At 43.8% G+C, this 10668-nt stretch overlaps 1 protein-coding gene across 3 annotated transcripts; it reads right to left on the bottom strand.

The window, feature by feature from the left end:
- Window positions 1-5961: 5961 nt before the first annotated feature.
- On the bottom strand, window positions 5962-10288 carry LOC110492656 (perforin-1). 3 transcript variants are annotated; one of them, XM_036947673.2, is made up of 3 exons: window positions 10182-10288; window positions 9324-9880; window positions 5962-7485 (listed from the first exon to the last, which is right to left on the bottom strand). In XM_036947673.2, the coding sequence occupies exons 2-3, from the start codon at window positions 9854-9856 to the stop codon at window positions 6444-6446; spliced, it is 1575 nt and encodes a 524-aa protein (XP_036803568.2). In that variant the 5' UTR covers window positions 9857-9880; window positions 10182-10288; the 3' UTR covers window positions 5962-6443. The 3 variants fall into 3 exon arrangements, with proteins under 3 accessions (XP_036803568.2, XP_036803569.2, XP_090060026.1); XM_036947674.2 differs by having other exon boundaries at window positions 5962-7479; window positions 10182-10258; XM_090203900.1 differs by lacking the exon at window positions 5962-7485 and adding an exon at window positions 8196-8241 and having other exon boundaries at window positions 10182-10258.
- Between the last annotated feature and the right edge of the window lie 380 nt (window positions 10289-10668).

The raw sequence follows: 10668 nt of genomic DNA, 5'->3' as shown, positions 1-10668 counted from the left end.
AATCCACAAACAGAGGAGCACAATGTTGCATTTTTTAAAGTGCATTAATGATGTCATGTGCCACTGCCATAGCTGCAGTTGTGGTGCTGTGCCCCGATCTAAAGCCAGACTGAACACAGCTCAGTATGTTCTCCTTAATTAAGACGTTTTTTAACTGTGAGTTCACTAAAGATTCATAGACTTTGGCTAGGATAGGGAGTTTAGAGATAGGAGGATAGTTATTAGCATCTGAGGGATCTCCACCCTTTAGCAGTGGGAGGACATGAGCTGATTTCCAAATGCTGGGTATGGAATTGGTCAAGAGACTCAAGTTGAAAATGTGAGCCACAGGTTCAGTGATAATACCAGCTGCTATCTTTAAGAGGTAGGGGGTCCGGGTTGTCTGGACCTGTAGACTTTTTTAGTGTCTATTGCCTTTAGTGCTTTATAGACCTCAGTATAAGATACAGGCTCAAAGTTCAAATGGTTGACATGAGGGCCTATATCATAGTTGACTGTAACAGAGCTGACATTAGAGGCCTGGGACCCACTATTATTAAAACTGAACCAGCAGATATGATGTGCTAAAAACCCCTACAATATGGTCTTTATCCTTCACATCAACATAATCCATTATTAAATGGTCAGGAAGGCCAGAGGAGACATTAGAACCTGATTCTGATTCGATTAGCGTCCAGAACTTGGTAGGGTTGTTTAGGTTCTCTGTGACTGCATTTAAAAAAGTCATCTGATTTGGACTTCCTGATCAATCCTGTACATTTGTTTCTTAGCTCTCTGAAGGAGGCCCAGTCAACAGGAGCATTTATATGTCTCGCTTGAGCCCGGGAGACGATTCTTGTTTCCAATATAATCCTGCCAAGTTATCTGAAAACCAGGGAATGTCCCTTCCACTGATTCTAACTGGCAGGTTCACATGTCTGCCAGTGTTGAATGTTCTGGTTAAAGTTTGACGTCAGACTGGATTCGGGGACACCCTGACAACGTATCTGTGACATGGTGTGATTCTGTAGCAGCTGATCTTTTGACTTCCCACAAGCCACTCTGGCTGTTGTTCCCAGAACATTTGGTGCTGTGTGATTATTATTGTGTATAGAAGGCATTTTACTCTGCTTCTGTTCTGGACGTGTCCTCTCCGAATTCTTGTAATGAACCAGATTGATCTTGATTGACTTTATCAACGACCACTCTCCTTTTTTTATTAAACCTGCATATTTCCGTTAGCATCTGTCACATTATTTCTCACTAATGGTCTTAAACTGTTTTACAGACTGCAGTAAACTGGAATAGAGAATACCACGATGATGGCATCACTTTCTGGCACTCACCTGGTCCACCTGTGCCTGCTGGCCTGGTCTTACCTGGGCCTGTCAGAGGTCTCTAACTGCCGCCAGGGGACCACACAGGGGACCATCCAGGGGACCACCCAGGGGACCACACAGGGGACCACCCAGGGGACCATCCAGGGGACCATCCTGGGGACCACACAGGGGACCATCCTGGGGACCACCCCGGGGGACCATCCTGGGGACCATCCTGGGGACCACCCCAGGGAACCATCCTGGGGACCATCCAGGGGACCACCCTGGGGACCATCCTGGGGACCACCCAGGGGACCATCCTTGGGACCACACCAGGGGACCATCCAGGGGACCATCCAGGGGACCATCCATTGGACCATCCAGGGGACCACCCAGGGGACCATCCAGGAGACCACCCCAGGGGACCACCCAGGGGACCACCCAGGGGACCATCCAGGGGACCGCCCAGGGGACCGTCCAGGGGACCACCCCAGGGGACCATCCAGGGGTGCAACAACGCTGCCTTTGTTCCTGGCCACATCCTAGTGGTCCAGGGCTTCGACTAAGTCACGCTGCGGCTCGAAGGGGCCTACGTGATCGACTCCCAGAGCTACTTGACCACCACATCCAACTACTGTACCCTGTGTGAGAACCCACTGCATCAGGTTTCAGAAGCTGCCCCTCTCTGTGTATGAGTGGTTGGTCGACAGTGGTTGGTCGACTGGAGCACTCCAGCTTTGCCTATACCTCTGTCAGCTCCTTGGTGGAGAGCGTCTCCTCTGTGATAAAGAATGACTGGGGGACGGACGGCAGTGGGGCTGGCAGCCTGCAGCCGTAGGGAAGTCTTCAGTGTCCGGACAGAGTCCCTCTTCTCGCTGCAACAGCTGCTTCTACTGCAGTAGGATCATGTGTAATAGTCTGTCACATGAGAGAATAGAGCTGGTTGGATGTGAGAGCAGAGATACGTGTTTGTTATAAGACTTTGTGACAGAAGTTGATTTAACAGTAGGATTTTTTTTAATGTGTTTAAAACATGTTCACAGCATGTATAAAGGATGTTTACAGCATGTATAAAGGATGTTTACAGCATGTTTACAGCCTGTATAAAGGATGTTTACAGCATGTATAAAGGATGTTTACAGCATGTTTACAGCCTGTATAAAGGATGTTTACAGCATGTATAAAGGATGTTTACAGCATGTATAAAGGATGTTTACAGCATGTTTACAGCCTGTATAAAGGATGTTTACAGCATATTTACAGCATGTATAAAGGATGTTTACAGCATGTTTACAGCCTGTATAAAGGATGTTTACAGCATGTTTACAGCCTGTATAAAGGATGTTTACAGCATGTATAAAGGATGTTTACAGCATGTTTACAGCCTGTATAAAGGATGTTTACAGCATATTTACAGCATGTATAAAGGATGTTTACAGCATGTTTACAGCATGTTTACAGCATGTATAAAGGATGTTTACAGCATATTTACAGCCTGTATAAAGGATGTTTACAGCATGTTTACAGCCTGTATAAAGGATGTTTACAGCATATTTACAGCATGTATAAAGGATGTTTACAGCATATTTACAGCATGTATAAAGCATGTTTACAGCCTGTATAAAGGATGTTTACAGCATATTTACAGCATGTATAAAGGATGTTTACAGCATATTTACAGCATGTATAAAGGATGTTTACAGCATGTTTACAGCATGTTTACAGCATGTATAAAGGATGTTTACAGCATGTTTACAGCATGTTTACAGCATGTTTACAGCATGTTTAAAGGATGTTCACAGCATGTTTACATCATGTTTACAGCCTGTATAAAGCATGTTTACAGCATGTTCACAGCATGTATAAAGCATGTTTACAGCATGTTTACAGCATGTTTACAGCATGTTCACAGCATGTATAAAGGATGTTTACAGCATGTTTACAGCATGTATAAAGCATGTTCACAGCATGTATAAAGGATGTTCACAGCATGTTCACAGCATGTTCACAGCATGTTTACAGCATGTTTACATCATGTATAAAGCATGTTCACAGCATGTGTAAAGGATGTTTACATCATGTTTACAGCATGTTCACAGCATGTTTACAGCATGTTTACAGCATGTATAAAGCATGTTCACAGCATGTATAAAGGATGTTTACAGCATGTTCACAGCATGTTCACAGCATGTGTAAAGGATGTTTACAGCATGTTTACAGCATGTTTACAGCATGTTTAAAGGATGTTCACAGCATGTTTACATCATGTTTACAGCCTGTATAAAGCATGTTTACAGCATGTTCACAGCATGTGTAAAGGATGTTCACAGCATGTTTACAGCATGTTTACAGCCTGTATAAAGCATGTTTACAGCATGTTCACAGCATGTATAAAGCATGTTTACAGCATGTTTACAGCATGTTTACAGCCTGTATAACGCATGTTTACAGCATGTTCACAGCATGTATAAAGCATGTTTACAGCATGTTTACAGCATGTATAAAGCATGTTCACAGCATGTTTAAAGTGTGTTTACAGCATGTTTACAGCCTGTATAAAGCATGTTTACAGCATGTTTACAGCCTGTATAAAGCATGTTTACAGCATGTTCACAGCATGTATAAAGCATGTTTACAGCATGTTTACAGCATGTTTAAAGGATGTATACAGCATATTTACAACATGTTTAAAGAATGTTTACAGCATGTTTAAAGCATGTTTACAGCATGTATAAAGCATGTTCACAGCATGTTTAAAGTGTGTTTACAGCATGTTTAAAGTCCTTGATTGTCACGCCTGCTCCCACCCTCTCTCCTTGGCACTAGAGGGCGCCAGGCTGCTCTGCATTACGCACTTCTGCCACCCTCATTACGCAATCCTGCCACCCTCATTACACACTCCTGCCACCCTCATTACGCACTCCTGCTTCCCTAACGCGCATCAGCGATTCATTGCACTCACCTGGACTCAATCACCATGTTATTACCTATTTTCTGGCTGTTCCCCAGCTCTGTTCCCCGCTTCTGCATTCATTTTTGATTGTCGTTTTGTTACCCGGTTCTGAAGCTGTTCCTGTACGGTTCCATGTCTGTGCAAAATTAAATGTTCCCTCTCCGTACCTGCTTCTCATTTCCAGCATCGGTTCTTACATTGATCTCGCTTTTTCAACCCCCAAAAATTCAGCGACACTCTTCAGCAACCATCTACACCCTGACTTCCACCAGGAGGCGCTGTCCCTCCCCAGAGGCTCAACAGAACCACTCTACACATGTACCAGCGTTTCATCACCACAAATTGGCACACACGACAGCCCTCAGGTGGTCACTCCAAGTGAAATACTGTACCATGTTTGACTATGACTGCTTTTATTGTCTCAAAACAATTTGAGTTTCCACAATGTGTTTTTTTTTTATCTGTTTTTTTTGGATTGTAAACTATTGTATTATTGTGGAGAGACAATTTATATATATAAATATATATATATATATATATATAGAGAGAGAGAGAGAGAGAGAGAGAGAGAGAGAGAGAGAGAAATGTACTCTTAACTTCTTTAGGCGACCCTGGGAGGAGGGCTGAAGATTGTGACCTCCGTCCACACCTGCTTGGCCACTCTCAACAAGGTGTCTGTTTGTGAGGTGAGGAACTGTGTGCGTCACAGGAGACTGCTGAGGGGAGGAAGGTTTGTAGCCTTGAGTAGCTGGTGCAGGATCATCCTCAGTAATAGGGGCAGTGTGTCAAGACACTCCTGGGGATTCTTTAATCACATGACCGAGGTGTCAGGGGGAAGCGGTTGGCAGGGTCAGGTTTAGAAATTATTCTGTGGGCTTCTACGACTGGTTGAATAGCCTAGCATCTGGGTCAACCTAGACAATGGCACTTACTCTCTCCTCCCTCTGCACACACTGGTGGCTGACGTCAAGTGTAACCAATGCAGACCCTCTGTTAACTAAGGTGCAAGTCTCATATAGTAGATGAAAGACATGTTTCTCTGTCTGCCTTAATTTACCCACTTTCAATGTTTCCTCTTTCAACTCACTCTGGTACTAAATGTGATCATAAAATGTTGTTCACTTTTACACCGAGTGTACAAAACATTAAGAAGACCTTCCTAATATTGAGTTGCCCCCATTTTGCCCTCAGAACAGCCTCATTTCGTCAGGGGCACGGACTCTACGAGGTGTTGAAAGCGTTCCACAGGGATGCTGGCCCATGTTGACTCCAATGCTTCCACAAGTTGTGTCAAGTTGGCTGGATGTACTTTTGGTGGTGGACCATTCTTATAAACACATGGGAAATGGTTGAGCATGAAAAACCCAGCAGCGTTGCAGTTCTTGACTCAAACCGATGCGCCTGGCACCTACTATCACACCCCGTTCAAAGGCACTTAAATATTTTGTCTTGCCCATTCACCCTCTGAATGACACACACACACAATACATGTCTCAATGGTGTCAAGGCTTAAAAATCCTTCTTTAACCCGTCTCCTCCTCTTCATCTACACTACTTGAAGTGGATTCAACTAATTATATCATGAATGAACCATAGCTTCCGCCTGGATTCACCTGGTCAGTCTATGTCATGAAAAGAGATGTTCATAATGTGTTGTACACTCAGTGTACTTTACAACCCTCTTTGAAATAAATACAAAAGCTAAAACAATCAGAAGAAGAAGAATTTATTATGTAGTAAGTAGGTCGTATTCCCCATCACATGAGAACTACACACTGCAACATCTGATACAACTAAAGGATAACTAAGGACTACATTTCCCTCTAGTGGTTAAAATGCTACATTACAGAAGTGCTTTCATTCATATTCATGAATAATTTTCATGAATAATTTTTCATGACTGTTCTCCTACATTGTTATCAGTGTTGTAAAGTAGTTTAAGTAAAAATAATTGTAAAGTACTACTCAAGTATGATAATTTAATACTTTTTACACCACTGATTGTTACATACATAAAATACGATGATCTAAAAGACTAAAGAAGAAAAATTGTAAAATGTTTCAAAGGTCAAATTGTATATATTGTTATCCTACTGTAATCTGTCACTATGACTCTCTCGTGGACAGAGTACGTAACAATTCACACAACATTATAGTTCTGGATGAACTGCGATTCTTCACTGATTTCCCCTCTAGTTTGGGGAGGGGTAATATTGGTCACATTTATCACCAGTCAGGTGTTTGTCACAAGTTAATGTGTAAGAGAATGTGAAACTCCCATTACTGAGTCCACAGCTATGCACGTGGCTCCCCTGCTCCAGGTTTACAGAACACCCACCCTGGAGGTCATCGTCACGTTCCCCTGGGGACTTATCCCACACCTGGAGCTCTAGAGAGGACTGGGTGTTTACATAGTTAAAGTTGAAATGTGTATGCCAAAGTGGATCATAGGTGGTGATCCAGCGGGTCAGCCTGTGCTGACCTGAACACCACAGTTTGACGTAAACCTCTGGTTCGGCCATCCCATCACCCCTTAGACTAAACCCACGGTCCACAAAGACTGTTAGTTTGCCTCTCCCTGCCAACAGGGGGCAGCAATCAGCAGAAAGGTCAGGTGAATGCCTGCATGCTTGATTCTCTGTCTTTATTCTCTTAATCCCGCTGTCGATCACATACTGACTAATAGCTGTTTGTAGATCAGCGCTCGTCTGTTTGTCATCAACCAGTTGATATAGAGGCTGCAGGGAGAAGGATACCATTTCCGGAAACTCATTTAGGCTTTTCATCCATTTTAAGAAACTATCTATATTAGCTTTTCTCATAGAAGCAACTCCATTTAAGGTTCTCCCACCGTTCACTTCCGTGTGGTGGCTTAAGAAGCCCATGCTGTACCCTGTTGCACTGTCAGAGTTGGTAGCGACCTTCGAACATTGTCCACCCAAAAGGTTTAGCCCTAAGTCAACGGGCAGTCCTACAGGTATGTCCAAGTCCAACCCCATACTCAGACATGTCTCCACGTCGGACACAAAGACCTTGTTTAGGGCTGCTAGACAGGTGCGAATGCTAGTCACCCTCTTCATCATCCCTCCGAGGTTTCCATCACTGATGTAGTGGGTTCCGTAGGTATCAATGATGTCCTTGTACGCCTCACTGTTGGATGTGTAGTGGTGTGGCAGAGAAGCTATGCGTCGCTGGAAATCCAGGCTAAGTGGGGGTTTGCTGGGTACACTGAAACTAAAAGAGGGTTAGAGTGGGGGTTTGCTGGGTACACTGAAACTAAAAGAGGGTTAGAGTGGGGGTTTACTGGGCACACTGAAACTAAAAGAGGGTTAGAGTGGGGGTTTACTGGGCACACTGAAACTAAAAGAGGGTTAGAGTGGGGGTTTACTGGGCACACTGAAACTAAAAGAGGGTTAGAGTGGGGGTTTACTGGGCACACTGAAACTAAAAGAGGGTTAGAGTGGGGGTTTGCTGGGTACACTGAAACTAAAAGAGGGTTAGAGTGGGGGTTTACTGGGCACACTGAAACTAAAAGAGGGTTAGAGTGGGGGTTTACTGGGCACACTGAAACTAAAAGAGGGTTAGAGTGGCTGTTAACTGGGCACACTGAAACTAAAAGAGGGTTAGAGTGGGGGTTTACTGGGCACACTGAAACTAAAAGAGGGTTAGAGTGGGGGTTTACTGGGCACACTGAAACTAAAAGAGGGTTAGAGTGGGGGTTTACTGGGCACACTGAAACTAAAAGAGGGTTAGAGTGGCTGTTAACTGGGCACACTGAAACTAAAAGAGGGTTAGAGTGGGGGTTTACTGGGCACACTGAAACTAAAAGAGGGTTAGAGTGGGGGTTTACTGGGCACACTGAAACTAAAAGAGGGTTAGAGTGGGGGTTTACTGGGCACACTGAAACTAAAAGAGGGTTAGAGTGGGGGTTTACTGGGCACACTGAAACTAAAAGAGGGTTAGAGTGGGGGTTTGCTGGGTACACTGAAACTAAAAGAGGGTTAGAGTGGGGGTTTACTGGGCACACTGAAACTAAAAGAGGGTTAGAGTGGCTGTTAACTGGGCACACTGAAACTAAAAGAGGGTTAGAGTGGGGGTTTACTGGGCACACTGAAACTAAAAGAGGGTTAGAGTGGGGGTTTACTGGGCACACTGAAACTAAAAGAGGGTTAGAGTAGGGGTTTACTGGGCACACTGAAACTAAAAGAGGGTTAGAGTGGGGGTTTACTGGGCACACTGAAACTAAAAGAGGGTTAGAGTGGGGGTTTACTGGGCACACTGAAACTAAAAGAGGGTTAGAGTGGGGGTTTACTGGGCACACTGAAACTAAAAGAGGGTTAGAGTGGGGGTTTACTGGGCACACTGAAACTAAAAGAGGGTTAGAGTGGGGGTTTACTGGGCACACTGAAACTAAAAGAGGGTTAGAGTGGGGGTTTACTGGGCACACTGAAACTAAAAGAGGGTTAGAGTGGCTGTTAACTGGGCACACTGAAACTAAAAGAGGGTTAGAGTGGCTGTTAACTGGGCACACTGAAACTAAAAGAGGGTTAGAGTGGCTGTTAACTGGGCAGCTATAAGAAATGTACAAATCTCCTATATATCAGGGGGCACAATTCAGGCCCTACAGTTTCACAGTCCTGCTGGTTTTCATTTCGCCCTGGTATGTAATTGATCAATTAATATTACTGATTGGCTGGAGAGCAAGTCTGGTCCCTCCCTGGAAATGATGTCTCTGCTTAATAAAAGGTCATGCTGAAAATCTGCATGACTGTGACCCTCAGAGCTGTGAACGCCTGCTTAGAATTTGCAAAGTGAATTCTAAAAAAGGACAACTTTCAAAAGTATATTGAACTTGTTGATGGGATAAATTAATCCAAGGAGGAACTATATATACATTATTGCTCTCTAGGAAAAAGCAAACTAGATGGTTACATTTTTTTTTTTTAAGTGTTTCAAAAGCCATTTTATGGCTAAAGTTTGCTGAAAGCGCTGAGAGAGCGCTGCACAATTGCTTCAAGCACTTAGAATTTAAATACACATGACCTCACAAACATCATGATACATGGCCTGACCTGTAGACGGAGCAGGTAAATTGTTGAAATGAGAAGGAAGACCTGTCTGCGTTTGAGTGTGCGGATGCAAAGCCGTACACCTTGGACTTGCTGCCTGCTAACTGCAGGTCTACATTCTCCAGCTTTAGCCCCGCCTTCCAGTCATTCGCTATAAAGAAGGCTATATCATCCACAAGAGAGCTGACAGAGTAGTAGTAGGAACTCAGAGTCTTCCTCTTGCAGTCACTTTCGGCGCGCCAGTCCTTCATGTGCAAGGGGAGTTTCTGAAGCTCACCTCCCATAAGTGGGTTCACACATACCATGCAGGAGTTAGCCAAGTAACTGTTGACATCAAACACAGAGGCCCGTTTTTGTCTCAGTGTTACGACATCATAGCCCATCCCAGCCAGTTTGTAGCCAGGCACAAAGGAACAATTGGCGCATTCTTCTGGGGTCCCTAGACGACAGGTGAACACTCCCTCCAAGCTCGACAGAGCCAGGAAACCCATGAACACCGGGTGAAACACCGGAGAGCGGACGAGTGATGCTGTCATCGTTGTCACTCCTGATTGGTCAGTCTAGAAGAGAGGATTTAAATAACGAAGGTTGTCACTCTCCTTTTTTAATTTTTTTTATTCTACAAGTGAGAAAAAGGTTCCGCTGAGGAAGGGGATCATTTTGATTCCACTGTCTTCTACTATACTTCCCACAACACAACGACTATTACTTCAGTCTTTTAAACCAAAACACTTTGTTTAAAAAAATAAAGTAGTTCATTTTAGACAGTGTATTGTTCATAAAATACTCAAACGTTTAGATCCATTATTAATATGATTTGATAAATGTTCCTTCTCTCCCCGGTTGGCTGTCAATACTTACAACGTAAAATCCACAGCAGATCTCTCTGTCCTCTCATGTCCACATGAAATGATCTCTGTACCCACCAGCTCTCAGAGTAAACAAAGACTGGCTCCTCATCATGTTACAAACTGCATGGTGGGAAACGGGGTTTATGCATTGATTCTACACATCTGGCAAACCAGCAGGAAAAATACAATTAATAATGATTAACCGTAGTGTAGAGTAATGATGTGCATGACAGACATCTTAAAGCAAAAACTGCTACGTTTTCACCAACAAAACTGTCAGCAGTCACATACAGAGCTGAATACTTTTTGTTGTTGTTGTGTGTAAATCTCCTGTTGAAAATGTATTTTATTTTATTTTACCTTTATTTAACTAGGCAAGTCAGTTAAGAACAAATTCTTATTTTCAATGACGGCCTTGGAACAGTGGGTTAACAGCCTGTTCAGGGGCAGAACGACAGCTCAGGGGTTTGAACTTGCAACCTTCCGGTTACTAGTCC

This window comes from Oncorhynchus mykiss, chromosome 16, assembly GCF_057628025.1.
Source record: "Oncorhynchus mykiss isolate SJ-2025 chromosome 16, ASM5762802v1, whole genome shotgun sequence".
Taxonomy (NCBI): Eukaryota; Metazoa; Chordata; class Actinopteri; order Salmoniformes; family Salmonidae; genus Oncorhynchus; species Oncorhynchus mykiss.
This window is presented reverse-complemented; position numbering and strand designations above follow the sequence as displayed.

What these genes read in the sequence shown, in the direction of transcription:
- LOC110492656 (XM_036947673.2), bottom strand. Translation starts at nt 9,856, where the DNA reads ATGACAGCATCACTCGTCCGCTCTCCGGTGTTTCACCCGGTGTTCATG. An exon ending in TTTACCTGCTCCGTCTACAG is followed by an intron (nt 7,486 to 9,323) that starts GTCAGGCCATGT and finishes ACCCTCTTTTAG; the next exon opens with TTTCAGTGTACCCAGCAAAC.